The 26087-nt window shown below is 56.6% G+C and overlaps 9 protein-coding genes across 9 annotated transcripts; 1 reads left to right on the top strand and 8 right to left on the bottom strand.

The window, feature by feature from the left end:
• Positions 1 to 739: 739 nt before the first annotated feature.
• B0I36DRAFT_358048 (mannose-1-phosphate guanyltransferase) lies at positions 740 to 2084 on the bottom strand (the record flags this gene model as incomplete). Its single annotated transcript, XM_046157896.1, has 4 exons — positions 740 to 1639; positions 1720 to 1866; positions 1934 to 1977; positions 2078 to 2084. 4 exons carry the CDS (start codon positions 2082 to 2084, stop codon positions 740 to 742), a joined length of 1098 nt encoding a protein of 365 aa, XP_046018852.1.
• A 5258-nt stretch (positions 2085 to 7342) lies between these two features.
• B0I36DRAFT_15453 (uncharacterized protein) lies at positions 7343 to 7788 on the bottom strand. The gene has a single exon (XM_046148579.1). It carries the CDS (start codon positions 7730 to 7732, stop codon positions 7493 to 7495), a length of 240 nt encoding a protein of 79 aa, XP_046018851.1. The 5' UTR covers positions 7733 to 7788; the 3' UTR covers positions 7343 to 7492.
• A 3179-nt stretch (positions 7789 to 10967) lies between these two features.
• B0I36DRAFT_15414 (uncharacterized protein) lies at positions 10968 to 12532 on the bottom strand. The gene is made up of 3 exons (XM_046148575.1): positions 12181 to 12532; positions 12018 to 12035; positions 10968 to 11585 (listed from the first exon to the last, which is right to left on the bottom strand). Exons 1-3 carry the CDS (start codon positions 12194 to 12196, stop codon positions 11218 to 11220), a joined length of 402 nt encoding a protein of 133 aa, XP_046018850.1. The 5' UTR covers positions 12197 to 12532; the 3' UTR covers positions 10968 to 11217.
• A 1046-nt stretch (positions 12533 to 13578) lies between these two features.
• Positions 13579 to 14646, bottom strand: B0I36DRAFT_344475 (uncharacterized protein; the record flags this gene model as incomplete). The annotated part of the gene is made up of 2 exons (XM_046156261.1): positions 13579 to 14000; positions 14442 to 14646. 2 exons carry the CDS (start codon positions 14644 to 14646, stop codon positions 13579 to 13581), a joined length of 627 nt encoding a protein of 208 aa, XP_046018849.1.
• Positions 14647 to 15696: 1050 nt separating this feature from the next.
• Positions 15697 to 16613, bottom strand: B0I36DRAFT_15397 (uncharacterized protein). Its single transcript, XM_046148570.1, has 3 exons — positions 16606 to 16613; positions 16063 to 16549; positions 15697 to 15998 (listed from the first exon to the last, which is right to left on the bottom strand). The coding sequence occupies exons 2-3, from the start codon at positions 16397 to 16399 to the stop codon at positions 15838 to 15840; spliced, it is 498 nt and encodes a 165-aa protein (XP_046018848.1). The 5' UTR covers positions 16400 to 16549; positions 16606 to 16613; the 3' UTR covers positions 15697 to 15837.
• On the bottom strand, positions 16523 to 17741 carry B0I36DRAFT_311475 (uncharacterized protein). Its single transcript, XM_046152377.1, has 3 exons — positions 16780 to 17741; positions 16604 to 16711; positions 16523 to 16545 (listed from the first exon to the last, which is right to left on the bottom strand). Exon 1 carries the CDS (start codon positions 17314 to 17316, stop codon positions 16840 to 16842), a length of 477 nt encoding a protein of 158 aa, XP_046018847.1. The 5' UTR covers positions 17317 to 17741; the 3' UTR covers positions 16523 to 16545; positions 16604 to 16711; positions 16780 to 16839.
• A 1-nt stretch (position 17742) lies between these two features.
• Positions 17743 to 22753, bottom strand: B0I36DRAFT_419749 (uncharacterized protein). The gene is given in 17 exon segments (XM_046162137.1): positions 17743 to 18423; positions 18475 to 18652; positions 18668 to 18679; positions 18695 to 18751; positions 18761 to 18765; positions 18778 to 18854; positions 18864 to 18908; positions 18921 to 19165; positions 19178 to 19294; positions 19319 to 19402; positions 19421 to 19600; positions 19610 to 19681; positions 19740 to 20524; positions 20646 to 20874; positions 21300 to 21488; positions 21549 to 22267; positions 22328 to 22753. Coding segments are annotated over 17 exon segments (3366 nt in total). The 5' UTR covers positions 22419 to 22753; the 3' UTR covers positions 17743 to 18142.
• Positions 22070 to 22753, bottom strand: B0I36DRAFT_311471 (uncharacterized protein). The gene has a single exon (XM_046152376.1). The coding sequence runs from the start codon at positions 22740 to 22742 to the stop codon at positions 22509 to 22511; it is 234 nt and encodes a 77-aa protein (XP_046018845.1). The 5' UTR covers positions 22743 to 22753; the 3' UTR covers positions 22070 to 22508.
• Positions 22754 to 23412: 659 nt separating this feature from the next.
• B0I36DRAFT_15317 (eukaryotic cytochrome b561-domain-containing protein) lies at positions 23413 to 24916 on the top strand. Its single transcript, XM_046148552.1, has 2 exons — positions 23413 to 23747; positions 23980 to 24916. Exons 1-2 carry the CDS (start codon positions 23615 to 23617, stop codon positions 24576 to 24578), a joined length of 732 nt encoding a protein of 243 aa, XP_046018844.1. The 5' UTR covers positions 23413 to 23614; the 3' UTR covers positions 24579 to 24916.
• The last annotated feature ends 1171 nt before the right edge of the window (positions 24917 to 26087 follow it).

Here is a 26087-nt window from a genome sequence, read left to right as displayed (position 1 = left end):
TATCTTCCGTGCCTAGAATACACTTGTTCAGTGAAGCCTTGTCCCGTGTCTCTCGTCCGCCCCGCATGGACGCAAGGAGAGCAGACTTCGTGAATCACAGCACACCTAAGCAGACAAAAGTTCACATCCAGGGCACGCTCGCCGCAGAGAACGCCACATTCACGAGTGTCTTGAAAATCAGCGCCATTTTGTAGTACAACATCTACGTAAAGTAGTGAGAATCCGCAGCAGCCCAATGTGAACTCCGACATGCATCACCATGACTCCTGCTGTATGCCACAATGCCCATTCAAGATTGGTGCTCAGACTTTCTTTTTATTTTTCCCCGCTCATAATCCTCGTGTGTTCGTCAATGTCCTTTTGACGCTACCGGCCATCGCTTATGCTGTCCCTGGGCGTAGATCTCTATGCGAGCAGGTCACCCGCCCTGCAGCCCCCATCGAGAGCCTTGAAACCGCACGGAACAATGCGGATCGACGCGGCGCTCAGGCTGCCGCCATGAATGCCATACCCAGTGGGTGACCCAAGAATTTTGTTGATTATATTAGGTGTGACTGTTTTGCTGAATTGGTGAAGTGGAGTATTCGTCTGGTCGAGATTTCTGGATTTGGCGTATTATGATGCCAAAGGGCTGTAAAATTTGGGCGCGGCCCCAACACAGCTGGAGCGCAATCCCGTAATATATGGCAAAGATCGATTGACGACCTGCGTGGTGTAGCTGTGCCAGCTCTTGGACTCTCTACATGATGATAGCAGGAACGTCAACGTTGGCCTTGATGCTCTTGTGGGGCAAGACACTGCCACCGTTGACATAAATCTCGTCGCCAATCGTCACGTCGTCGCCAAGAACGGTGACGTTCTCGAGACGAGCCCACTTGCCGACAGTGCTGTTCCAGCCTACAATTGTGCTCTTGATCCAGGCGTGGTCCTTGACCTTGGAGCCCGGCAGCAAAGTGCAGCGCTGCAGGCGGACACCATCGCCAATGACGACGTTCTTGCCGATGACGACGTTGGGACCAATGCGGCAGTTCTTGCCAATCTTGGCCGTCTCGTCAACCATGACGTTGCCACCGTACACGTAGTTCTCGCTTGGCGACGCCAGGAGCTTGGAGCCCTTCTTGGCCAGAGACGAGAGGTAGAGGCAAGTGCCAGTCAAGAAATCCTTGGGCTGGCCAACGTCCATCCAGAATCCCTCCAGGTCGAAAGAGTGGAGCTTGCCGTCCCGAACAATGGCGGGGAAAGTCTCCTGCTCGATCGACGTGGGCTTGTTCTTCTCGATGCGGCTAAGGACGGAAGTGTTGAGCATGTAGAGACCGGCGTTGATGCGGTTGCCAACGAACTCGACGGGCTTCTCGACGAAACGATCGATGCGGGAAGCGTGGTTAGGCTTGTGCACAATGACACCGTACTTGGACGGCTCCTCGACCTTGGTAACGACAATCGTACCCTCGTCGCCGTGGGAGTTGTGGAAGTCAATGAGGTCCTGGAACGGGAACTCGCAGGTGACGTCCGAGTTGAGGACGAAAAAGGGCGAGTCATCCTTGGCAAGGATATCCTCAGCCAGCTTCAGGGGACCGGCCGTGCCGAGAGGCTCGGGCTCGAGAGAGAAGTGAATCTTGACACCACACGACGCCTCGTACTATTGAGTTGTGACTGGTCAGTACACACAAGGACTCAAACCATTGGGAAACTGTGCAGCAGGCTAGTTGGCTGACGAACCTCCTTAAGCACGCGCTCCATGATCTCGGGGCGGTAGTTGACAGCGAGGACGACATCCGTGACGCCGACCTTGGCCAGAGCCTCAATCTGGTGCATGATCATGGGCTTGTTGGCGAACTCGACCAGCGGCTTGGGCATGGTAAGGGTCTGTAGAGACAACTGATCAGCTGGCGGCGTTCTGAAGCTGTCGAGAGCAGCAGGTCGAGAAACGTACGAGGGGCCGGAGGCGGGTGCCGAAGCCACCGACGAGAATGAGGGCTGTATGCGAGGCGGCGTGTTAGTGAACATGTTCTTCTTTGGGGCTGCTGGGGAAGAGCCGGTAGGAGTCGCAATGGTGGCCTTGAGAGAACAAGCTTACCCTTCATGATGTGTGGGTTTGGGGGGGTGGTTTGGCGTAAAGGGGTGTTGTTGGTTGGTGCGAAGCAGGCGGAGTCAAGCGAGTGTAGACAGCGGAGACCTGCGCTGTGTCGGGGACGACGAGATGGTGATATAAGGCGCGGGTGGTGGGAGGTTATGTTGTCACGGAGGACGAAAGTGGGTGGGAGAGGGAGGAGAGGGAGAATGGAGAAGTGCGTGAAGCAGGGCGGCCTGGCAGAAAAGAAGAAGCTTGGAAGCTTGGATGGAGGCTGAGGCGGGAAGGCGCAATAGCAGGGCAGACAGGCAGGTGCCATGCAAGCAAGGCAGGCACGCAGGCAGGCAGGTACTATGGTAGGTCGGTCGGTGAGTGCGAGTGCCTTTGTCCAGTGTGGGTGGTGGTGGGAGTCCCGTCCCCGCCAGGCACGCACAGCGTCCAGTCTCCCACGATGCGCACCAGGAAAGGGGCATCTTGTTTGTGAGAGCGCCGCGGCCGGGTGGGGCCCGCGGGCCGCCAGGGGACTAATCAGCGCCCTGGCTCAAAGAGGCCACGGTGCAATGCTCGTGTCAGGCTTCACGAATCGGCCAGACTCGTATTATGTCGACCAAGTGGCATTCATGCACGCCAGCCGGCCACCGCCGTGGGAGCCACGGGCTGTTAGTACCTAAGGTAGGTACTATGTAACGTACTTGGTATGCCACCCAGCAATCGCAGGTTTCCCGCCGCGGCTTCCAGTCCGAGACCTTTTGCTGGTCCACCGAGGCGCGTGCAGTGCTCTTCAGGAGGAGGCCATCTAATTATCTCCCTTGCCTCGCCCATTCATCGTCCTGCCATTCCAAACCCGGACGTGGACAGATCAGCACACCGAGGACCGCACGATCATTCGTGGGCTGTCCAGCACCCTTGACTGGCAGAGCTTGTGACCATCGAGTGGTCCTACGGTTGCCAGACGTCAAATTTCCACCCTGGCTGCCCCGAAATTGCAGAGCGAGCGTGCCGGGCTCCTCCTGACAACCCGTCTCCGCCCACCTCCGTCCCGGCCTGCTCCCGCTGCTCCAGGATCGGCCGCGCGGCGTGTGCTTGGCCGTGCACAGATCCTCCTCGCCTGCTGGCCACGGCCATGGCGCTCTTGCCCCGCCGGGCTTCTAGAAAAACCACGGCCCTGCCCTCCAGCTCTTTGCCAGCCAGGGGGGTCGGCCCATGGATTCAAGGTATCCAACCTTCGAGAGCTGTCGTTTTTACAAATGCGTGCTGGCCGTTGTCCGCCTCCTGCGCAACGGTGCTGGTGACCAAGGGATTCAAGAATGGACCCATGGGCCGTTTGAGTCATCTTGACTGCGGTCGAAACACTGCATGCGAGACTGACTGCATTGAGCCCAATCCTTGGCCCAAGTCACTGCTCCCAAGGCAGAGCGGCTTCCCTGGTTCCTGGCTCCTTTACCACGAGCCTGCTATGCCTTCGGGAAAGGGGCCTCCCCTGGGCCAATCAGCAGGGTCATCTTGCCACGGGGGGCCTTGCGCCAATCTCAGACGAGGCGAACCCACAGCTTTCTCGTTCGTTGGACGTGCATAAGCGCAACTTCGAAACCACGTGAGCTGCAAGACCGCATCGCTCAGCCTCGGTCAGCCTGGAAACACGAAGTTCAGCCACACTTCATGAACCTGGCTGGCAGTATCTCACCGCGAGGCACACACACGCGCATACACACTTGCATATTTACACGTCGATTTTGAGGCTTCATAGTGGTGTGCTTCCAGGGTTCTGCCGCAACGCCCGTACGAGTTTGTCATTTGGCGGCAGCGACTTCTTTACCAATAGTTCATGGAAGACGCGGTTCGATTGGCTCGGTCATGACTGCGGCGCATTTGCTCCGCCATCATGTGCAATGCGCTGGCCTGGCCGCCGAGGACAAGTAAGGCGTTCTCGCCTCACCGGGACATGTCGCCAGTAATCTCGCAATGACGATGCCGTGATGCTTGCACGGCGTTACCCATGAGAGGCACTCATACTCCCATGCTTTGTGTAGCCATTCGTCCGAGTCACCAGATACATGTTCTAAGCCTGTGGACACATGCACTACCCTGCAGCGATAATATAATGTCCCAGAAAGACTTGAAAGAAGAGGGTGCAGAGATGATGCGTCCGCAATGGTGCTGCGGCACTGCCTAAAAGGTACAGGCCGCATCACATACTAGGACCAGTCCTGGTAACTGCTCGACTAAATAGGGTCCTCCTTGCAGAGATGGCGGTTCGATATGTCCCCTTCATCGCGGGTCTGGCCTACTCTCAGCAAATAGGGCCTGTCACCGTTGACATGAGCAACAACCTCCCCAAGAGACATCCGCCGTCATCAACAAGTACCACCTGCTTGCACGACGTACTGAATCAGCGTGAGCCGGCAGTGAAAACGGGGAAACGGATAGCGGAGCTCCTGTTCAAGAAACCCGGCATATATAACTACCTTTTCTCGGTCGGTCGGTAGTACTCGTTATTGCTCAGGGAGAAGTGAGAGGTCACTGCAGGCTATGTCAATGCTTACAAAAGTCCCTGCTATAGCCACTGAGTCAAGAGGATCGAATTCCAGCGTTTCGTCTCCGTTGCAGCACGTTCCTGCCGAATAATCCCAAACATGCCACTGCCGCGCTGTCTGACCATCGCCACTGTCTAGTGCCATAAGTCGACTTGGAGATGATGGCTTATCTAGCTGCAGCAACTCCGTATAAGTTGGTTGGACTACTTATGAGAAGATACTTGTTTTCCCGCCATGTGACATGCTCATTCAGTGTTGTCACTCAAAGGCCATGAATGGAGCACAGGACTCGTTGAACATCAAACGCCGACCTTCAGACCATCACCGTGCGAACGGTCGTCACAGACTACCCCTACCTTCTAGGAAGTTCTGACCAGCGTGCCTTGCTACTTGCTATCTCATGATGTGCTGACGGCCGCGTGCGAGATTGTACAAAAGGTGTTTCAAGGTCCCGCGGTAAGCAGTCCCAACCACCAAGGACTTTGGTCCCCCCGCCTGCTACACTGCTCTTGCTTGCCTCGCCACGCGTCTTGACTTCCAAGTCTTTTCTACAATGGCAAGGGGCAAACAGGGAAAATCGGTGAGATCTACTTTCACGGACGGGAAATTGAATGTGGTGCTCCCCTTTCCCAATCTCATCAGACTGATTTGGACCTCAATGCTACTGCACAGAGGTCGCACAACCGGCCAGCAGGTTCTCTCCACGAGCTTTTCCGATGTCTCCAACAACACCAAGAGTGTCCTTCCTGGAGTGACCTTGGCTAGTCCAAAAAAGAAACAAAAAGAAAAACTTAGATTGTATTGTTGAGTGGAAGGAACGTAAACAATTTGACTCCTATATGCAACACACACCATACTCTCTTCGTTTATCAATTTTCTTGCTCCGCGAGCAAGCCGCCACGCTACGTGACCTGAAGTCAGAGATGCGGAGGATAAACGCCGTGTATGGACTTGAGCCGGAGTCCAAGACAGCTTTTATTGACGATACCCACTGATACACAGGTTTGGATATGCCAGTGTAAGCCTTCTTCTTGTTCTTCCCCGTCTGCTGTCCAGATTCTGTCGCTCTTGGGGGGCTTGTTGCTCTCTCTCTGACTGCTTTGGCCTCTCGGTTTCCAAGCGTGTGGACAAGTCAGTCCAGGTTCCATGGGCAAGAATCCCAAGCGACAATTCACTATTGGGGTCTAATTTCTTTTTTCCGTTGATTTCTTTGAAGAAATTGGATTAGACGGCACAGCGAAGTCTACTTTGATAAGGAACGAAGCACGTTTTCTTTTTGTCCTGTTGCTCTGAAACCCAACACGAGCGAACTAAAACCTCGCTCAAACTTCCGTTCAACTATCCTCTCTCTCTCTCTCTCTCTCTCTCTCTCTCTCTCTCTCTCTGTGTGTGTGTGTGTGTGTAAGTGTGCGCCCATCCTCGCCCATACGGCTCCGATACAAGGACACACCCCATGCTATCCTGCCGCTCAATCGGCGTTACCCAGAGAATCCTCGCTTAAAGCTAACATGACGAAGCAGCTGTGACAATTCACGAGCACGACTTCGGAAGTGCTCTGCTTTTCCAGAACAAAACATAAAGCAGATATCTCGAACACGGGCTTATGCCGTTTAACTCCGATTCTAGGCAAGTTTTGTCCACACCTATTTCTGCATTACCAGAACAGCCTTAATTTTGGACTCCAGAGAAGATAGAGACACAGACAGGTGGGAATCTCCGCGCGCAGTGCTCAGCTCTTGATTCTTTTTTTTCTCCTTGTTTTACCTTGTCTGAAATAATTATTGAAATCGAACCCCCCAAGAAGCTGGTGGACCACATCTCTCCGTTACTGGTTGGGGGCATGCCATGGTGAAAGCAAGTCAACACAAGTTGGGTCTGCTAGCCAGCGCAGGGCCTATATCTCTGCAGTCTCTTACTTACTTGAGGTAAGTCAAAATACTTTGTGAGGCTTGGTGGTAGCAGCGGCGGCAGCGCCGCAGTTGTCAAAAACCGGTCTCGACGCCTATCTCATGGGCAACCGCGCGGCATCAAGCAGCATCTGTACCTAATTGGTGGTGCCTCTCGAAAGAAGTGCGCCGGACGGACAAACCCCGGAGCTCGGGTTCTAGAAGATTGCCTCTTTAGGCTCGGACCAATGCAGCCAGCATGTGCCGCGGGCTCAACACCACAATCGGGTGGGCCACAATCCCTCCGCCGGCTCTCTCTCCACGCTGGCCGGCAGCAGCAAGCCCCCCTCTCGCGTGGCGTGGTGGCTGTGGCGGGCCTCTGCGAGAGAAGTGCCGTTCCAAAGCACGGCGGCCGATCTATGTAGAGAAAAGCTGACTGCCCACAATGCACACACCTGTAGGGGAAGCGCCATATGCCAACTCCCCATCTTGCATCTGCATTTATGTAATTTTCTGTTGCGAGACCATTGTGAGTCCGCCCTGCACTAGCCACTTCCCCTTGGGCCGCCCCCGTCTCTTGCCGATGGCTTCAACAGGTGGAAGGGGAAAGGTCGGGTGTGGTGCGCGGACCCAGCCCCTCGGGTCAAGCTTCCTCCCCAAGGGCAGGGCGGCCGCGGTTCATCACACAGGCTCTCTCTGAGTAGCAGGCCTGTGCTGGCTTGCTCTCTGGTTCCCCTCTCCCCTTTCGTCGCGCTTGCGATTCTGCCCAGCAAGGATTAGAATGCATCGCGATTGGTCAATTAATCTGAAAGCCTTTTTTGTTTTTTAAAAATTCAATCGAGAGGGTCCGAAAGACGACGAGGGGATGGGGGGCGGGGTTGGTGGTACTGCATGGATGGCGCGCTGGGGTCCGCGTTGGGATGTTGCACTGTCACGATGCTTGCTGCAGGCCCGCAGCGTGGCGTGGCGGTCAAGAGAGAGAGTGTGTCCGCGTTGGTAAGTCATAGGGAGCTTGATATAGTGCCGATTCTCAGATGAGATGAGGTCAACTTGATGGATGGTAGGGCAGTCGTGTCACTTCTGCCGGGTTGAGGTGAGTGCATCTTTAGCGAATGTCTTGGTACCTTTCTGTAGTAGACGTGGTGAATACCTTCATGTGCTCTGAAATACTGAGAAGAGGGTCCGACATCGAGATCGGGGATGAGGAGAAGGAGCTGGACGCCTAAAAGTCCATGGCACATGAAAACGCGCGGTCAACGGGCCTGAAATAGCGCCACTTGTGTTGTCGTTTTTCTCTCGGGCATTTGTCGTGCGGGCGTTGAGGTGGCACACCTTGCCTGCAGGGAATAGCGTGCACTTATGCATGGTGGGGCTATGGTGGTTGTGGTTGTGGTTTTGGTGATGGTTGATGGTGTGTGTGTCTTGTCCCTCGTCCCTCTGCACCACGTGCAGAAGAGACATGCATGAGGTGGCCTGCATGACGCATGGTGCTGCACCACGAGTCTGATTCAACATCCCCCCCCCTCTCTGCCCCTTGCTTCTCTTTTTCTCAATTGGCCGAGAGCTTGTCCCGCTCTGGGCCGTGGTTGGCTGGCTGCAGCAAGCTCGAGACGCAGAAACACGTTGGCAACGCTAGGGATGAGTCCACTGTGGCGGGACGGGTGCGAGGTCTTTGGTACTGATGCAGATCAGCCGGTCGCAGCGGAGCCAGAGAAGGCGACCCGAGGAGGAGGAGGAGGGGTTGTTGCGCTCTGTTGGTTGGGCCGACGAGGCGGGCAGATTCGGCGATGACGGGTGACGACTTAACAAGCAAGCGGGAATCATGTTGCGGGCACCACATCGTCGGCACTAACAAGGAGCTTGCTGGTTCGTGATGTGACGGATGCCTCAGACTTTTGGCCATTGGTGACGGAGGCGTTGCTCGCGCAGCTGATTGGCTGTGCCGCGTGGTTAGAGCATCGTAACTCTGTGGTAAAGCCGCCCAAGAGGCCATGTCTCGGATCCTATTTGCTCGTGGGGGTCGCCCACCTCGCCCAAAACAGTGTAGCCGCTGTCTCAGACCTCGTGACAGCTCCGACGTCGTCGGCCCCCCTCCGTGCTACTGCACTTCTGACGTGGTGAGGCTTTGTGGGCGCTGCGTCGTGAGCCAGAAGCCATGAGACAATGGAGCGCGCAAGCACTTGCCCGCCGGTCGTCTTGCTCCTTCGTCGTCGTCCACACTCGCCGGGACTTGACGGAAGTCCAAGCATCGCAGCAACAACAACAACTTCAAACCCCGCCTCGCGGCCCCCCCCCCCCCCCGGCCAGCAGCACACTTACGGCCGTTGCAAGAGTCTCATTGGTCTGGCACCCCGGCGGCCCACCACCATGACAAAACCCCTGCTAGCGATCTTCAACCAGATCCCTGAACCCTGGCCGGACTGCCCTTCCAGAAGCTGGCTGTGGAATCCCATTGGCCCAGACACAGCTCGCAACCCGACCAGGGATATCGTCAACAGCCCAGAGGCTGAGCGAGGGACCGTGGTCGCGGAGTAGCCTATTGGCCGCGCTCGGCACCCGTCGTTTCGCAAGCAGAGCCTGATGAGCGACTCTTGACCTCTGAGCAGACACCGGCCAAGATGAAAATCATGGAAGAGAACCAAAAAGCGCCTGAACTTTGACATCGGCGAGCCTCTCAAGTTCCATCAGCGGCGCACCAATCAATCAGTCCCACCTCAAGCGCTGGTCGGACCTCTGGATCAAGTTGGGCTTTTTAATCTCGTGTAAGTTACGTATACGGTGACCGGATTTGCAAGCTTCTGGTAGAGGAGATTTGCAGCGTCATGGTTGCGCCGGTTTCGCTGGCTGGGTGACTGATTAAGTTCTCGCTCCCGCGGTCCATTCGCGGCTTGACTAGAATTCAGTGATGCAGCCCCACGAAACGGCGTCCCGATAACATTTCCTCGCTTTTTCCCGCATTGGCCCCCCAAAACGCTTCGAGTTGGCATGGACCGAGGGAGGGATGCGGCCATCTGCACCCTACGCACCATGACTCGGCGGCCGGCAGGTGTTTCGTTACATTGCTAGCTAGCTTAATTGCTCGTGTGCTGTCTGTGCCGTGTCCGGGATCTTGGGCTCGGGCTTTTGGCTTGGTTGGCTGGCTGGCAACCCGACACGGCACTGGGAGAAAGCGGCTGCCAATGTGACTGGCCGGCTGGACTTGGCACACACAGGCAGGTAGGGTTCGTGATGCAAGTCACACCTGCGCCTACATGCTGCCACCCGACCCTGTGAGTCTCGTCCTCATTGGGCCGCAAGGTACCACTTTTGTCGCCGCGGATAGGACTTCTCGAAGCATGCGGGCTCTCTTCTCTCTGGCCCGGGTCGAAGAACGCTGGCTGATTGGTTGCCTTGGAAGACGCGCCCCCAAACATCCTAAAACAAGGCGGTAACGGCGAGGGACATACGTAAGCGGGAGCTCCGTGCCAGAGCTTCAAAATGATTATCACACACGAGAACCAGCACAGGTGGAAGGGCAGAGAGCCGATTGGTCAAATTCGTAGGAAAGTTCTGCATTCTCAAGGAAGGAAGAAAGTCGTGAAGAAACTCTCTTGCCGCCAACAAATCAGCTGCTGTACCTTCGAGACTTGACTGTTGCGTAGGCATCAAGAGGTTTCCCCATGGATATCAAAGCGACTGAACCCGAGAAGGACATGCCCACTTTCTCCTTGGACGGGTCTGACAATGACCATGTCTTTGCGTGACTAGTCCAGCCGGGCCACGCCACAAGGTACACCGTCTTAAACATGAAGCGCTGCGTCATCAACTTTCTTGTCGGCAAGCAAGGTGCCCCATCCTGCAGTGGGTGCCACCGGGAAATTGATGCACTGATGTCAGCCAACGGAAAGCAACAGCAGGTCATGGGTCCTCCTGCCGGTAGTGGCGCCCTGTGAAGCAGCCACTAAGTATGCAGAGCTGGGATGTCGTGGTTGACAGGTCGTGCAACCCACACTATTTTGGTGGAGAACAGGTGGTGCTGTTGCCATTCTAGGACTGTGATGAGGCTCAGCTGCCCCCAAAACCTCCATCCATTCGGGATGACCCCGGCAGCGTAATGCAAACAAGAGGGCCGATGGGGTCGCAGCGCTCCCGGCCCAGCGTCGTATCAAGAACCGAGGCTGTGCCAAGACACCCGAGCCTTGTGACGACATTGTCGATCACAGGGAGGAGTGAAAGAAAGAAAAACCAGAATGTTTGCCCACATGTAGAACGAAAGGACGTGTCGTGAAGTACTGAAAATTTCTTTTGATCATAAGAGTCGTTAATTCATATCGTAAGGGGGTCGTAAGATGTCGTGTCCGTTTATGCATTTTTGGGCATCATGCCCTTTGGCATTGCCCGTCTCCTCGAAAACTCTTTCCCCTCCTTCTCGTCCGGTCGTGGACCTCCTCCCGCTTCCGCCCTATCAACCACCGGTTTGTTGTATTTATTTATAATGTTTGCTTGGTTGTCCAAATCGCTATGCATTGAAGTTTGCGCCCGAGGAGTCAGGATGTGAGCTCCTGGTAAGTAAGCTGTGAAGCTTCGTCGTGTGTGTAGTTTAGAAAAATCACTGTGCCGCCGTTGTCCAAATATGTTGTGTTGACCTGCGCTGTGCGAGATGGGGTGCCGCAGCAGGGTGTAAGCTCAATAGCCGGTGAGAAGAATCGGCCTGACCAATCACGTCTCCAAAGGGCACATCTGCCATCTATTCAAACGAGGCAGTGGAGCTGCTGCTCGAGTGATGGCCGGACCGGTGGTGACGGGACTCGCGGTGGCCGTGGCTGTGGCTCGACGATGTAACATGGCGAGACGACTTTCTACGCTTGCCGCCAGACTCGGTGGCCGGCATGCCCTGAACAATTCCGTTTCGGGCAAGCATGCCGCCGTTGACCGAGAAGTTACGGCAGACCATGAAAGCTCGCATAGCAGCGTTCTCCTGAGCGAGGCTGCCCGACTCGTAGAGGTTGTCGGTCTGGTACTCGCGTCCATTGACGAGGACGAGGCACGCGTAACCCCGGGGCTCCTGGTAACATTCGTACGTGGGGTCAACCCAACCCCGGCGCTTGCAAAGACCTGTGGTTTCCCGTCGTTAGCGCCTGACAAGCTCAATGCGGAAATACCTGCAACAGCAGGCATTATTCCACTTCTTCAGCACGCAAGAGGTGACCGGAAGGAGGGTGCGGCGCATCCAGGCCGCCACCCGAGCCCAGCCAGCAGGCAAGAACCTCCCCGGAAGGATACTGCTCGCATGCGAACGTGTGGCATGGTTCCAGATCCGGGCCTCGTTTCGTGGCTAGCCCAGGCACACCGGCCGTGGGTCGGGGATCGCACCCGCCATCTGCACACCACGCTCATCATGCAGGGGTGGTTCGCAGAGCTGGCGGCGGCGGAAGGTGGTGGTGCACACACAACGTGGCAGCCCCCCTCGCCAGATCCGTGCATCCGGCCCGTGCTTGAGACCAAAGATGGTGGCCGGAGTTGAGTGGAAAAGTGATCAAGACTTACTCTCGAGGTACTGGATATCTGTGTTGCAGAAGTCAAAGAGTCAGCCACGTTTGTTCGGGAGGAATAATTATTGCTTCCTTTTTCGTCGAGGCTGTCTTGGTTGCACATTGCTGGAGCAAAGACCTTGTGTGCATGCTGACGGTACATGGGTTGTTGCACTTACAGAAGCCGTGGGACATCTTGGGCAGACTTTCCGATGTGCACAAGTGGTATTAGTTCGAACAGGGCGGCTGTGCTATACTGCAGCTCGGGCGATGAGAGATGCAGACCGTGCCGGGAAGCAGGTCAACACAGCAGACCGAAGCCCAGACGAAGGTTGCAAGTGGCAAACGATGAGGCCAAGGGACAAGGGGTCCGGCAGGCGAGATCGTGAGTTATCCGGGTATGCAGTCGAGCCCAACGGCGGAGGTGACGTGGAAGGGGCAGGATGACAGCAGGGCGAGGCGTGAGGACGAGCTCGACGGACGAGGGCAGGCAAGAAAAAGGCAGAAGAGGTGGTGGGAAGGCTAGCGAGGCGGTGATGGGGAGGTGGAGGAAGGACGGATGCAGAGAGACTCTAGGGCCGCCGTGCAGAAAAGCGAAACCATCAAAGGCGAGCCATGTGTCTTTATGAGATGCTAGTGCGGAGCAGGGATATAGCCATCTCCTCGACACGAGACGAGACGACGACAGGAAACGCGCGAGCATCAATGGCAAGAGGTGCCGGCGCAACGGCTGGCGCGAGGTGAGGCTCCCAGCGGTGCGGCCAGCCAGAGGGGCAGGCACTGGCACTGGTGGGAGGGGCTCGGCCGGCGTGTTGCCCATCCTGCTGTGCTGGCTCCAGTGGGAGCGGCACGCCTCTGCATCTCCACCAGGAGCAGCATGGATGATCTGCTTCGCAATGGCACGAGAGCCCGCCGCTGCATGGCCAGAGGCGTGCCATCCCGTTCGCAAAAGGGCTGGCAGCCGGCCCTGCCTGGGCTGCTGCTGCACGGGCATGGTGGCCAACGGGGCCTGCGGCCAGTCCTCGCGGCCACTTTGCCATGGGCACACAAAGATTTACGCCCCGCCGCGCGCCGAAAATAAAATAAAATAAAGTGCAATCTACGGCAGGCCGATGATGCGGCACCGCAGGAATCCTAGGTCGCTGGTTTGTCAAAAGTCTAGCCCGGCGCCTCTAGCCTGCGGCCGGCGATTGGTCCGCGACAACCTCTGGTGCCGGTTCTGATGAGCAAGCCAAACCCCGGCACAGGCAGATATTCCCGGCCAAGTGGATGAGAGACGACCGAGGGCGGCGGCTGCTGGCGGAGGCGGGATGGCCCTCCTGCTTCCGCATCCAGCGAGCAGCGATAAACAAGAGAAGAAAAAAACACACAGCAACAACAGGGAGGCCGGCCAGCCGGCCAGGGCGGCGCGTTGTATCTGCACGGTACCCAGGGTGGAAATGGAACCGCTCGCTGATCGTGAGCGAGGAACGACCCATTGCCCCAAAAGTTGCCCCCGGGCTAATGCAGCAGAGATGAGGTCAAGAGGGGCCTGCAGCCGTGTGGGCTGGCCGGCCCATGTCCTCGGGGATTGTACATTATTCATGAATGTCATTGTTCAATGAGGTAGCGCTTTCCCAGAAAGGCAGCAATGTGGGCGGCACTGGGTTCGACCTGAGAGGCAGAGCCGTTGCAACCTGCAGCTGCAGGCGCCTCCAGACAGACATGGGCCATGGCCATGGTACGTAGCCAGACTTGGACTGCTGGGTGCTCGCCATCTCCACCAGTTCCATCATGCCTACCAGCCTGCTTGCCGCCGGCGGCCTGGGCGACTGGCTGGCTGGCGACCCGTCAGCAGCATAGGGCGCCTCTGCCTCTACCTCGATGATAGCAGGAGGCGCTGCAACAGCAGCAGAAGCAGCGGCAGCAGCACCGGGCGGCAACGGCAACAACAGACCCACGCTAGTTCGGTCCGGGTATGATGTGCCCCTGTTGTCACCACCAGAGCCGGCGGTAGACGCTGAGCTCACGTGTGTCTGTGCCGGCTACCGTGGGATCAGTCAGACATATGACAGCGGCCGCGCGCTAGCCTGGCGAGAACTCTAACCCGAGCTCTAGCTCTGCCCTGCCATTGTTTTGTTGCATGCGCCTTCGCGAAGAGCTGGCGGGGTTGGCTTGTCTTGTCTGCGCGGGACAGTGTCAAGCCGGCGGCTGGCCTGGGCCTCCGCAGCTGGGGCCGATCACGGGAGGCGGTCCCGGGCAAGCTCGACAAGGGACGAGAGTCGCCGACTGGTAACCGCTTGATACTAGTGCTGGGCAGACCAGGGGCTGGGGTCGCGTCGGGGGCTCGCTCAAGCAGCTCTTGCGAGTGACTTGGGCGATACCAGTGCCCTGGGATGTTATACAAGACCCTGGAGATGTTCATCGCACCCCGGTGGCGGGGACAAACAGCCAGAGGTACCTAGACCCGAGGCAGAGAAGAAGGGAAGGGGCGTGGAAGGAGCTGGGGAAAGACGGCGTCGCGAGTGACGATTGGTCAATTGGCAAGAATCGGCAGGGTCGCCTGGGAAAAGAAGCTGTGCGCCGGGGATGCAGCCGCCTTCAATTGGCCACCAGCGCGAGTCGGCGTGCGTGATGCACAGTGAGTTGGCAAGACAGCCAGACATGATAGGAGTGCCCGGCCGACCCAGGCCTGCCTCGCCTGCCTTCCAAGGTTGTTTGGTGGGTTCTCCTGCAGAATGCACTGCCACGTCATTTTCATCCTCCTCCTTCTTTCAACCAAGTCTCGCCGTCCATTCTCGCCTCTTGACCCCGAGCGCCGTTGCTGCCTCCTCTGTCCGCCTGCAGTTGCGCGACCCGGACTTGGTCCTCATGAGCCTGCCAACTAATCACTCGCGCTGACCCACTCCCAGTCAGTACCCTTGCCCCAGCAACAGGGGGCAGTCCTGCCCGGCCGGCTGTCCATGCGAGCGGTGGTGATACATACTGACCCTTTCACGGAGTTCAACTTCCCCGGCCCGGCGTTACGCTTGCCATACTGCAGTCCAGGCGGCTCCGTGCCTTCGATTCCTTTCGAGAAAAAACGGCGACATCATGGCGCCTACTACAGGCCAAAGCACTCCTTGGGACACAGATCCCAGCTGCAGATGTCCTTGCGGCCGTGATATCCGCACCGGGTAGCGCGCGCTACACACCACGAGCCCACAGAGCCGAGTCAGACCTCGCTCCGCAGGAACCAGCCATCCAGGACTTTTCATGCACCGACAGAGAGGCTGAGTCCGAATCGAGCACGACCGAATGTCGCTGGTGGCAGGCAAGTGGCTGCATCAGTGGCAGCATGTGTGATAGAAGACCTGGCGACAGTCCTTTACTGCAGTTTACATCCTCGGAGCCGTAGGTCGCAGCACCAGCGAAGAAGCGGATTGGACACGACCAGTCTTTCACGTAGACGTCGAATATGTTGTGCATCCATGACCACGCCTCACAGTCGATATAAAGAAGAAGTGGCCGAGTGGGCCACAATGGCCTATCAGATGCGAGCATTTCACCGAAAAAGGATTGTCGAGGCGGTTGCATGACTCCTCGTCATTCCACACCAACCCTGCGGAGACGATTCTGATATCGAGTATGAGTGAGGTTCGAGTGTCTCGAGCATGCGAATTCCTGCGGCCCGGATTGGGATGGAGGCAAGAAGCCCACTTCGGTGGTTTTCGGGCTTGTCCTTGACAATTACACAGACTATCTATATCTCCGCGGCTTCGGCGCTTGTGCCTGCTCACCCCATGCCAACACGTACACAAAAAGGAGGATGTACGCGCATGAGCCCATCCCCGACAACAAGGGAGGTGGAGGATGACTCAACCTTGCGTATGCGCGAGCTCCGTGGGTGTGTAAGTGTGTGGCAGGAGGGGGATACGGGTGTAAGTATGGCAATGGCCTCTGCAATGGCTTGAGTCTCGTGATACACGCACATCGTTCACGTGTAGCTGACTTTTGTTTGGTGCTCCATACACCAACCCTAGCAAAAGTCAGTCTCATCTTGCTCGCCGTACTGTACACAATCCTAGGTCAGAAGCACCCACGCGTGAGGCGCGATCGAAGGCTACCGGAAGACAGCTCTAGGGCGTGAAGGGGCAGTCTTTTCTTGCAGAAGGCGATCATGCATCCAACTCTTTCGCTAAAGAGGCATGCGTCCAGAGTACGCCTGTAGAATCCTGAGCAGACATGAGACTTGGGAGGTCGAGCAACACGACACCCTTGAAGAGTGGCCGAGCTCAAAGCTTCCGGTGGAGGGGGGCCCAATATGCGGCCAGCCTGCGATATTGACTGTTTGACGCCAAAAATCAGATCCAGCAGGCTCTTCGCCTCGTGGAGACTCGACCAGGTTGCAGGATGCGGCCGGGCGTGCCGTGCCCGCATCAACAGAACGGGAACTCAACTGCAGCACGGAGGAGGTCGCTTCTCATGCGGCCACGACCATCGCTTGGCATGCTCTTCGGTCTCCAAACACCTCAACCGTCTCGGTCGATTTCCTGCACATGGCTAGCTGATCGTGACCCAGTTGCCTTCGTCAAGGACAGTCAGTCTGCAGATCTGCACCCCCACAAGCGAGGGTTATCTCACATGCTCGGTGCGGGCGCCACTCAACTGTCATGTATTTGCCTCATTGCAGAAAATGGAACACGTTCCGTTCTTGTCAGATTTGACCTGAAAGGTGACACTGTCCTTATTCTATTGGCGGAATAAGGCAATAATTTGTCAGGTCTGTGATTGCGGGTTGGTCGGGCATGCTCACTCACATTTTCTCACGTTCTCGATAGGACAGACAATGTACCGGACATGTCTAGAAACACGATCGCTCACGACCTGTGGATTTGCGACGTTTCGACGGAACAAAAGGACGCAGAGCGGCTGCATCTAGCACGTGGTTTACAAACATGTGCTCCTGTCGTGTTCCCATTTGGTGGACAGAACGAGCCCATTCTGATACATTTGAATATGTGATCGCTTGACAGCTTTGCTTCCAACGACGAGAACATCCTTTCTTGCTCTGGTATCCGTCCCCAGCAGGGCATGGCATGCCACGACGCACATATTGCAATGTGGTGCAACTGCGCAAGCAGCAGGCCGCCGCCCGGGCCGCCCGGCTGGCAAAATCGCTTTTGCGATTCTGCCGTAGATACGCTAGGCAGTAGTGATATGGGAGAGCATGGCGAGCGGACACTGGCGACACGAGCGGAGTTCTCTGTGCTCCTCTTCCGAGCATAGGACTTCTCAGAGACAGGAAAAGAGCCATGCTCAACCCGTCTTGCTCCTCCCTCCGGCACGGCCCGCATCAGGCAGACGTGGAAAAGGACAAGGCGATGTCAACGAACACTTGCTGTCGTAGCTATTGTCGTTCGCCTTGCGACTGCCCCATGCTCGGCCATATTCCGTCTTCCCATGTCCCGAAAGGGTGCTGATGACGAAACCGGGCGTGCATGGCGAGTTCAAAAGGGTTGCTCAGCTGCATGCAGATACATGCTTTCTTTTTTTGTTGTTTCTGCCTGATACGTGAAGCTGCAGGACATCTCGTGGCTTTCGATTTTGGAGACTCCTCAGCCATCCCTTACCGATCCTTGCCAACAGTGCGTTTCGCTATTCTTTCTCACCTTTCCGAGAGAATGAGGCATCCTACAGTCTTCGCACGATACACATGCCATGTCGCGCGAGCACTAGAATAGTTATAATCTGATCTTGCCTGCCACGGGCTTGTCGCTGGTCTGCTTGAGGTTGGAATGCAGTGTTACTTGAACGCTCGGATATCTGCTCAGCTCTATCTAGCAACGGCGCCCAGATTGTGGCGATCCGTCCCACACCGCTATGTTGCTATAAACTGAATCCCGCCATGATGCAAACATGCGTCTTTCCCTCATCCGATTTGCCCCCTCGAGTCGTCTCAATCTGCGTGTCACTCCAATGCCCTGCCATGGCGGATGGCAACCCAGACTCGACATGGTCATTAAAACAAAAGTGCCGAACTGGTTCTTCGAACGCGCAGAAATAGGAACGAACCGGCAAAAAGTCATCAGGAGGGTCATGGCGGCCTCTATGCAATGGCCCCGCCTTGGCGCCCTCCCTTTTCAGTCTGCCGAGTCCAGGCGCGAGTGGCGCCGGGCCGTCTCACACCTCCTCATTCTCCCAGTCCTTTTCTTGGAACATTGGCTTGTGGTTGTTGTTGCCACCGCCCAGCTCGAGCTTGTCCAAAAACTCCGGCGGGATGGTGGGGATGTACTTACGCTCCCTCTCCCTGTTGACGCCGCCAAAGCCGGCACCATATGAGACGAGCATGTCCGTGACCGAAGGCAGCGAGAACGGCAGCATGACTGCAGGGTCGTGGTTGATCCCGACCGGCAGGTCCTCGTCGTCTTCCTGCGCATTAGCTGCGCCGCCACCTGGTGTGCCTTGTGCACCGCTCGTTTCTGCTCCCCCGGCCGCGTCCTGGCCTCCACTACTGCTCTGGCTTTTCTTGATCGGCGTCGCGGGGGTGCTATCAGGCATAGGAGAAGCCTCCCTCCTCCGATCCCTTCTTGTGGCGACCTCCTGCTCCAGACCCTTGAGATATTTCAAAGCACTCTTCGGCAGTCCCTTCTCCCCCACTTCCGGCCGATAGTTTTTTGCCGCAAAGATAAGCTGTTGAGGACTGACACGCTTGAGCTGCTGCAGGGTGGCCACAAGTGCTCCCATGTCGTCTGGATCGAGAGAGGAAAAGACCTGCAGCCACTGCAGCAGCTGGATTACTGGGGCTAGATGCTTACGTGCTGCGTCTATGGTCGTCTCCCCTGTCGCGTTCATTTCTCCCCTTTCAAAGTGCTCCGGCTTTCGATTGTTCGTCCTGGCCCACTCTTCCAGCACGGAGACGTTCATCCTGATTTGCATGGCTTTCGTCCTTGCCAGGTACTTCCGATTGTTTATGATGCGGTTGAACAGCTCCGCTCCGAGCCAGTACAAGAGTTGCGATATTATCTGCGACGTGATGTAGGAATGGATATCATACAAGTCGAGCACGAATAGCGTTGATGATAATAGCGAGGTGACGTTTCGTGGAGCAGGTTTCGCACGTCGCTTGGGTGACGGGGGCCGAAAGCGCTTCTCGAGCGGCTCCTCAGCGACCTCCTTTTTCCTCTTGAAGAGTTTCCATTCATGCTGGAAAGTGACATCATCCAGCCCCGGGATTGTCTCGTGCTCAAGCATTGCCGCGTCGAGCACTTTATCGAGTCGCCGTTCCGCATCGCGGACGACCAGGATGAAGATTTCGTTGATAAGCTCCGCCAGCTGTGCTTGGAACGATGTAGTGACTTCAAGCAGCCCGGTGTCCTTCTTCAGGTAGTGAAGCAGCAAGGTAGCGTTCGACATCCAGAACGCCAGGATCGTCATGTCCCACTGGTGCAGTTCTATTACGTCGGCCATTCTGTCCAGGGCCGAGGTTAATAGCTTGTTGAGTAGCTCGCGGCTGGAGTGATAATGTGCATATCGAGCGCTCAGGAATATCATGTTTGCTGGAACGGGCTTTTGAGAAGGCGACCTTTGTGGTTGCATATTGGTGATGATGACGTCCAATATCCGTGGGAGCTCGCTTTCCTGAAAGACAAACATTTGGTCATGAAGACACCGCGTCCAGTCGAATTCTTGTTGCTCCTCTTCGTCAAATTCATCGACAGGCTGTACAAGGTCAGTTGAAGCACAGATTGCGGCATAACAGAAGGAAGGAGGGACGTACCTCTGGTTGGTCGTCGATGCCGACATTGCCGAGATCGACCTCGAGATCCCGCGCACTTTCCATCATCATGCGACGTCGGATCTCGTTCTCGGCCATTTCCTCCTCAAACCTATCTTGAGAAAATCCAGGGTTATAGAAGTCGTCAGTGACACCCGCGCTGCCGATCGCATAGCCATTGTCATGTAGGTAGAATGACATCTCGCTGTCCGGTGCTACAAAGTCAAACGCTGTCCGGCCGGAGGAAGTCTTGGCGTCTGGTGATGCTCCGTTGTCTAGCAGGACTTTTGCTATGCCTTTGTGCCGGTTCGTCATGGCCCACATCAGCGCACTCCAGTGGTTCCTATCCTGCTTGTCCACGTCGACGCCTGCATCCACCAAGGCCTGTACGACATTTTCGTGGCCGAAGCAGCTGGCATACACCAGGGGCGGCGTTCCATCTTCATCTGGCCCGTTGATGTCGACAAACGCCTTGGCCTTGGTTCCCAGAATCTTCTTGACCTGGTCCAGATCGCCATTGCTCGCAGCCATGATGAAAGCCTTCTGCAGCATCTTCTTCTTTTCTTCCTCGGGCATCTTCTCATCGTTGGCGACGGCCTCGGCATCCTCGAACATCTCGGCGGTGCCTTGGTGCTGTGCTTGAGCTGCCAGCATTTCCATCAGCCGTTGGTCGCTGTCTGGCATACGTCGGGAGGTCAAATCTTCGTCGTAGTCTGGGTCGTCGAGAGTGAGATTGTCGAACTGTAATGGTTTCGCAGCAATCGGACTTGTGAGGAATTGCGATTGTCCTAAAGAGCCAAGTCAGTAAGACATTCCCAGACATACGGTCAGGGGCCGCAGCCGAAGCTACGAGCTGTCGGAGCTCGAGCTCTAGGTCAAGAGCTGTGGGCGCATCTGAGCCCTACGTACCTTGCCAGCCATCGTACAGCTCCGTCTCCTGGACGAGATCTGTTGGCATCCTCCTGCGATCATCCAGCGACTTGGGCAGGTCGTCCGGCAGGGCCCTTGGCTTCTGCTCCTTTGGGGAACCATCGTCCCCGCCGAAGCCCCCGCTATCAATGTCGCTGTAGTCCATGGTGCGGGAGGGGAGTGAGGCGACGTTCACAAGCCGTCCGTGGGATTCAGTCGAGGCACCATGCTTCAAGAACGAAGTCGAGGCCCCTGGTCTGCCGTAGCTGGTGCTTTAAAACTGGTTGGGTGGTCGTGCGACCTATCTCCGTTGTGGAAACGTAATGACGGAGGGGGGGTGGTTCACCCATGCCAAGCCAAGCAATGCTGGGGAGTAGTACAGTGCACAACACGGCACTGTACGGCGGCACTGTGTAGAAGACACAATAAACCTCCTTCTCCTTGCAATCATCGTTCCCGTCTGTGTCAGTATGACGAAGCACAAAACCGGTCAGTCTTCGAGATACGTTGTCAGGTCGAATGTGAGAACATCTTCCCCTTCGAGAGTCCTTGCCCAGAAAACATCATGCACAAGACGTGAGCATGGGACATTGATGATGCGTCTCAGTCACACGGTGTGTCTTCGTTGGCTACCAAGATCAAGAGAAACTATACAGCTCTTTTCGCAAGCACCCGAAGGCGCTTGACACCGCCGTCTGGGATGATGGTCAATTTGACGTGCGTGAACCCCTTGTCGGTCACCGAGCTCGGGAAAGGGTGCTCCGCATCCGGACCACACTTGCTTGGCTCGAGCACCTCCACCCAGCCTTCAGCATCCGCCGGAGGTTCGCCCTCACCCTTCCACTCGATAGCATCAATCTTCGACTTCTGCGGGAAGTTTCCGCGGAAGAATGCTGTATCAACAATGAAGCTCTGGATGAACGCTGGGGCTCCCAGACGAATTATGGCCCAGTCGACATGTCCCTTGCCTCGCGATCTCGCCGTCTCCCATCCATCGCCCATGTCCTTGCCACGCCCGGGAAGAATCAGGTTGTCCTTGGTACCGAAATGCTGGTCGCTGCAAGACACCGCAACCGCACCATTCTGAGCCGCCGCCAGATCGAAGACTGCGTTGACGTCCTGTGGGAACACGGGCACGGCGTGTCCAAACAGGCGGAATCTGGCAATGCCTCCATCGGGATACATGTTGAGCCGGACGTGAGTGTACTGCTTCTTGGTCGGCTCGTTGAGCTTCCATCCGAAACGCTGCGATGGGCCGCACTCCTGGATGCCCAAGATCGTCTCCCACTTTCCCTTACCACCCTTCCATGACAAGACCTCGTCATCATCAGAGCCAAAGTAGCCTTCGACGGAGATGGCCGGCGCATGATTGCCGCTGAAGAAGGCAGTGTCGACCTCAACTCCCTCGACGGTGCCAGAGGCAACACCGAGACGGATCACAACCCAGTCGAATGGCTCGGAATTGTGCCTCCTTGTCTCCCAGCCGTCGTACCAGGCACCAGTGTAAACCATCTTGCCTGGCTGCCGGATAGGTGGCGTAGGAGTCACCAAGTTCGCGGCCTCAGCGAACCACTCATCGGAGAAGCCCAGGATCTTACCACCGAGCGTGCCCGAGATGAGATCTGTTCGATATTGATTTAGTCAAGGACGGTAGAATTGGCTGTGAAGCCCAGCACACTCACCGATGGTGCTCGACCGGAAGGTCTTGTCAATGTCATCGGACGCTATCCGCGTCGCCTTGACGTCCTCCAGCCGATACTCGATCTGGTCCATACTGTCTTCTTGGTAGCTTCAATGCACTACTGTGAGAGGAAGGGTTGTTGCTGTGCTCAAAGTATCGTGGTCTAGAGGTGTCGGTACTGTTCAAGTCACAGAGAGGGAATAATCACGGTCTCTCCTGCGGTCCCAAAGGCTCACGGCGCACACGACTCGAACGGCCACCGGCTCTGTGCCTGCGGGATCGGCCTTGGGAGGGCCTGATGGTGGGGCTTGGCCGGCCGTGGGCGATAACTTGGCGTTGTGCAACGACGACCATCGGCGAGCTCCGGGCCGCAATGGTGGAGCTGCTTTAGTCAAAGCCGCTACGTGATCATGCATGTTCAGGACCCTTGCCAGAGACCGCTGATAAGGTGGGAGAGCTTGTGAGAAGTAGTCCTCCCTGGACTTTTATATTCGGCCATGTTCCAAGGTCGGCGGCGGGCTGCCGTCCGGGTCACACAAGGAGCCGCTCAACCCGCGTACATCGTAGCAAAGCTTGAAAATAATGCGAACGGTGGAGGCAGGCTATTCCCCCATCGATTGGAATGGCTGTACAGCCTGTCCACCAATTCCCTCAAGCGCAGCTCGTTTTTCCTGCTAGACAGTCGCAATAATGTCCAGGGCATGAGAGACTAGCAGATGACGGCACCCGGGCCCTATGCTGTTGTCCCCAGATTCGCAGTGTGTAACCCTCGCTGTAAGGCGTCGTCATCGACTCGGGGATGGCTGACAGAACGGACGGGTGCTTAGGCCTGTCCAATAGTGATTCGACGAACAAGAGCCAGGCGGGAGGCACTGGTTGTCTGAATGCGGGGAATGTGGGCGACGGAGGCGCGCGCGGCACGGCGTGGAAAGACCCCGCTGAGCAACTGCTGCTCGGCGATAGGCTCGCTGCAAGCTCCGGCATGGGGCTGTCGGGGCAGCTCGTGCCGCCTATCAGAGAGCCTGCCTGCAGGGGCTCTCGGGGCTTGCATCATCGACAGCGTTTGTGGTGAACTGACGAGGAGCAAGCAGCACCCAGGCGACAATAATGCATCACCTCGTCAATCCGCACGGCGGTCTCGAAGCTCTTCTTCTGCAATCTCTCTGAGCTGCTCCAGCCTGTGGACACGTCTCACTCCTACATCTTTCTGTCTGTGGTGCAGCCTTGCATCCTCGATATCTGATTGACAACAGCCACGCCAGGCTCTGCTTACGAATCAGTGGCCACCATGGCATCCGCGACTGGAATTCCCCAACAACCTCCGGCCGAGCACGGTAACGAGGAGAGCGAGCCCCTGCTCGGTCGGCCCGGCGATGCCTCCCAGAAGCCTGCTGCCTCCATCGCCAAAAATCTTGTCCTCGGTGAGACCACTCTGTTCTTTTTCCTCGGCTCCCCGTCTCCTTTCCCGTCCACAAAAGGCTGGGGCTCTGCATCCGCAACAAAGCATCATTCTGGTGTCAGGGCATATTCCTGCGGCATCTCCTCCCTTCACGAGACAACACCCACTTTGTCCTTCGCGTCATCTCCAGCAGTGCAACGCAGCCTCCCTTCAGCCCGCCTGCAAAACCATGGCAAAACTAATGTACTCTTCAGGTACTGGTGTCGTCGCCGAGGCTGGAGGTCTTTTGCTCGTTGCGTCCGTGTGGGCAGCAGTCTTCCTGCACCCACCGTACATCCTCTTCTCGGTCCACCCGCTGGCCCAATCCTTTGGGCTGCTCGTTCTCATCCAGAGTATCCTCATCGTCCAGCCGACCGTGACGGCCGAGCAGAAGAAGGTCGGCCAGAAGCTGCACGCAGGGCTGAACTTCCTCGCGCTCGCGTCATTCATCGTCGGCGTCGGCAGCATCGAGTACAACAAGATCCGCAGCAATGGCGCCCACTTCAAGTCCCCGCACGCCTACATCGGCATCGTCGCCTCAATCTGGCAGATCCTCCAGTACGTCGTCGGCTTCACCATGTACGGCGCGCCTCAGCTCTACGGCGGTGAGGCCAAGGCCAAGGCGATCTGGAAGTACCACCGGATGAGCGGCTACGGCCTGCTGCTCCTGTACATGGCTGCCGTCACATCGGCCACCAAGACTGACTACAACGTCAACGTTCTCGGTCTCAAGCTGTGGGCGGCGATTGTGATTGCCCTCCTCGTCATCGCTGGTATTTACCCGAGGATCAAGAAGCAGAAGCTGGGCCTCTGAGACCGAAAAAAAATGCACCGGAGACGGCGCCGCGTACCGCCATGCGATACGAGCGCAAAAAGGCAGGGACCATGCTGTGCGGACTAGCGCTGGGGCCCGGCCGAGAGGGATTGGAAAATACGACCACATTGTGGTTGCTGGCTACATGATGACGACTTTATAAAAAGAAGATCAGGGCTTGATCTTCGTAGTCGGGATGTTGGCATGGCGTTTAGGACTGTCTATTAGGACTGTACTGGTACTTTTTTGTTTTCTTCTTCTCATAATAGGCAGATCATGAGACATGGCTACAGAGCCGCGATGTCCGGGAAGTCGACGCTATAAAGTTGTGCTTGACCCGCGTTCGGTGACGTGTGTCTTGTTCGTAAGTGTAGCCATTTGATGACCTCCCATCAGGGGCTTGAGATTTTTCGGTAATGATGCAATCAAGGTGGCTGGAAATTTGGAGCAAGACTATGCGCTGCGCGCACGCGGGGAAATTACTACTTGGACAACGCCTCGATCAGCCTGCACATATTCAATTCAGTGCTTGAACGTCCACAAACATCAGCCGTGAACCGGTGAGCCATCAGAACAAGCACCTCACGACGACCGGTCGTACATTACGCGGTTGGCTCTTCCGGAATCCAGGACGTGAGAACCACCGAGCACTCCAAGTAGACATAACAACAGACACTTTGCCTCAGCTTCACTTTTGGCGCAGCCGCCTGCTCGTCTTGCACACTGCGGATCACGGGGCAGCTTTGTCCTACGTCCACGGGGTGGTGGCTCTGTGTCAACAATTCTTAACTTTCAAGCACTGACGTCATATCACACCCTCTAAAAGGATCGAGACCAATATCCTACGCTGCACATCTATACAGAAAATATGGCGGCGTCCCCAACCCAACCCTCCCAACCTGACCGTAGCAGCAGCAGCACCACCGCCAACAACAACAATAAGGTCCAACAGACACTAGACTCCATCGCGGCGCGCCTGCACGGCACCACAAACAAGCACAACCTGCCCCTGATCTGCGCGGGCGGGTTCCTCGCCGAGATGCTGTGGCATTCGCAGGTCGAGGCCCGGGTGCTCAAGACGCAGCCCCCGCAGGTCCGCAGGGCGATGCGGCGCGCGGGCGTGTTCTGGCCGGCCTTGTTCCTGGGAACGAGCGCGGCGTTGTGGTGGGCTGAAGGCCGGGTCAGCCGAGAGGAGTGAGAGGGGTGCGGCGGTAAGGAGAAGGATCAAGTAGAGGGAGGATGGATGGAAGGAAGGGGGCGGTAATCACGCAGGGAAGTCCCTTGGCAGGCACGAACGATTAGTTGCTGGGAAAATGGAAAGTTATGCCGCAAACAGGACTCCTGTTACAAGAGCTAAAGTGCATGGACGACGAAGGGTGAGGTAGAGCTCGAGACATTTGCGGTGATATACCTATGGATACGTCATGGTCGATGGTCGCGAGTGCGCAGTCAAAGCTGCCAGGCATTTCACATAATCACGCCTTTGAGCTGGCACGACCAGGCGGCAGG

The sequence above is a fragment of the Microdochium trichocladiopsis genome (genome assembly GCF_020744255.1).
Source record: "Microdochium trichocladiopsis strain MPI-CAGE-CH-0230 chromosome Unknown B0I36scaffold_1, whole genome shotgun sequence".
Taxonomy (NCBI): Eukaryota; Fungi; Ascomycota; class Sordariomycetes; order Xylariales; family Microdochiaceae; genus Microdochium; species Microdochium trichocladiopsis.
Note: the sequence above shows the minus strand (reverse complement) of the source record. Positions and strands in the feature narration are given on the sequence as shown.